This window comes from Antrostomus carolinensis, unplaced genomic scaffold (genome assembly GCF_000700745.2).
Source record: "Antrostomus carolinensis isolate BGI_N321 unplaced genomic scaffold, ASM70074v2 scaffold19892, whole genome shotgun sequence".
NCBI classification, from domain to species: Eukaryota; Metazoa; Chordata; class Aves; order Caprimulgiformes; family Caprimulgidae; genus Antrostomus; species Antrostomus carolinensis.
In genome coordinates, this window is record NW_010299246.1 from 1,993 (window position 1) to 4,144 (window position 2,152).

Sequence of the window (2,152 nt, forward strand, 5' to 3'; positions counted from 1 at the left end):
TCCTTCCCAATCACCTCACAGTTGTTATTTGCTTTTAATATCTTTATTTTTTTATAGATTTAACCAAATTCTCTTTGTTTCTCTTCCCAGGCCTCCCACCCCCAGGATCATTCCCCCCACCAGTACCACCTCCCGGAGCGATGCCCCCTGGCATGCCTCCTGCCATGCCACCCCCACCCATGCCACCCGGGGCAGGTGCTCCTGGTCCCCCCTCCGGGGCTGCACCCACTGGGGGACACCCCCCTCACCCACACCCCTTCCCTCCAGGTGGGATGCACCACCCAGGTAAGAGTCACTCAGGGCTCGGGAAATGTCACTTGTCTCCTTCTGGGGGGTGGATTTGGGTAAATTGTCCCCTTCTTCTTCTTCCCCACATATAAAATATGGAAAAAAATATCCCAAATGCAGCAATTTTACCCAAAATGTTGCTCTCTGCAGCACAGAGCAGCCTGGTGAGGAAAAGGGAGAGTCTGTTTAAAAAATAACCCTGGAGGGGGGGCCCAGCGGGGATTGGGGAGCGCTGGGGATTGAGGGAGGGGGGTCCTCGCCTGGGACAGGGCACAGCTCCCTCCAGGTGGGAAGGGGCAGGACGAGGAGGCAGCAGCTGGTGCCACGTGGGCTTTTGAGGTCTTGGGTTTGCAAGATTTTGGGGGTTTTAACATTTTGGGGTTTTTAAAGTCGCAGGGTTTTTAGGATTTTGGGGGTTTTTAAGATTTGGGGTTTTTAAGGTCTCGGGTTTTTAACATTTTGGGGGTTTTAAGATCTCAGGGTTTTTAAAGTCTCGGGTTTTTTAAGATTTGGAGGTTTTAAGGTCTTGAGTTTTTTAAGTTTTTGGAGGCTTTTAAGTTTTGTTGGGGGTTTAAGATTTTGGTGCTTTTAAGGTCTCTTTTTTAAAGAATTTTGGAGTTTTTAAGGTCTCAGGGTTTTTAAGGTTTTGGGGTTTTAAGGTCTTGGTTTTTTTAAGATTTTGGGGCTTTTAAGATTTTGGGGCTTTTAAGGTCTCAGGTTTTTAAGATTTTGGGGTTTTAAGGTCTTGTGTTTTTAAGATTTTGTGTTTTTAACGTCGCAGGTTTTTTAGATTTTGGGTTTTTAAGGTCTCAGGTTTTTAAGGTTTTGGGGGTTTTAAGGTCTCAGGTTTTTAAGATTTTGGGGTTTTAAGGTCTTGTGTTTTTAAGATTTTGTGTTTTTAACGTCGCAGGTTTTTTAGATTTTGGGTTTTTAAGGTCTCAGGTTTTTAAGGTTTTGGGGGTTTTAAGGTCTCAGGTTTTTAAGATTTTGGGGTTTTAAGGTCTTGTGTTTTTAAGATTTTGTGTTTTTAACGTCGCAGGTTTTTTAGATTTTGGGTTTTTAAGGTCTCAGGTTTTTAAGGTTTTGGGGGTTTTAAGGTCTCAGGTTTTTAAGATTTTGGGGTTTTAAGGTCTCAGGTGCTGTCTTGGCTGGGAGGATGTTCACAAACCTCCAAATAATTTGTCTCCAGTGTAAATTAATCCCTTAGGTGTGAACCTTCTCAGCACAGTCTGCGGCTCTGCCAGGCAGGAGCTAATTCAAGACACGAGAACAAAATGTTTCTTTGATTTCTTGCCATTTTTAGCCCTGTAGTACTGGGGAATGAGCAGCGTTTGCATCCAGACTCTGGTTTCAAATGCAAAAATTCAGTGAAATTTACAATTTAATTTAATATTTTTTATTTAGCTCTGGTTTCAAATGGAAAAATTCAGTGAAATTTACAATTTAATTGAATATTTTGTGTTTGGCTCTGGTTTCAAACGCAAAAATTCAGTGAAATTTGCAGTTTAATTTCTCATTTTGGGGTTTTTGGGGGTTTTTATGTTTAATCCTGCCTGCTGTAGTGCAATCCCAGCTCTGAGGCTCTCTCCCACGCTGGCTGATTAGGGTGATTTGTCTGATGGTGACACTGGCCCTGTCAGTGACCAGATGGCTGCTGCTTGTCCCCCGATGACAAGCTGGCTTTTCAAGCTTTAAAGTAGCCAATTACCCACGGGGAGAGGAAAACCCTCGAGCTGCTCTCACACCCCGCTGGGCTCTTGAGTTTTTGATGAGGGGGGAAGAGAATTTGTGTGTGTTTAAATTTATTTTTTTTTTTTTAAAAAGGGATAAAATAAGAGAACATAAATATATAATATAATAATAT

General features: G+C 42.6%; 1 protein-coding gene across 1 annotated transcript in view; it reads left to right on the top strand.

Moving 5' to 3' along the window:
• SF3B4 (splicing factor 3b subunit 4) overlaps positions 1-285 on the top strand; it is a gene marked incomplete at its 3' end in the record, with an annotated part of 2,135 nt that extends 1,850 nt beyond the window's left edge. Inside the window, exon 3 of the mRNA XM_010162731.2 lies at positions 91-285. Coding sequence (XP_010161033.2) covers positions 91-285 — 195 coding nt within the window. The remainder of the gene's footprint in view (positions 1-90) is intronic.
• Between the last annotated feature and the right edge of the window lie 1,867 nt (positions 286-2,152).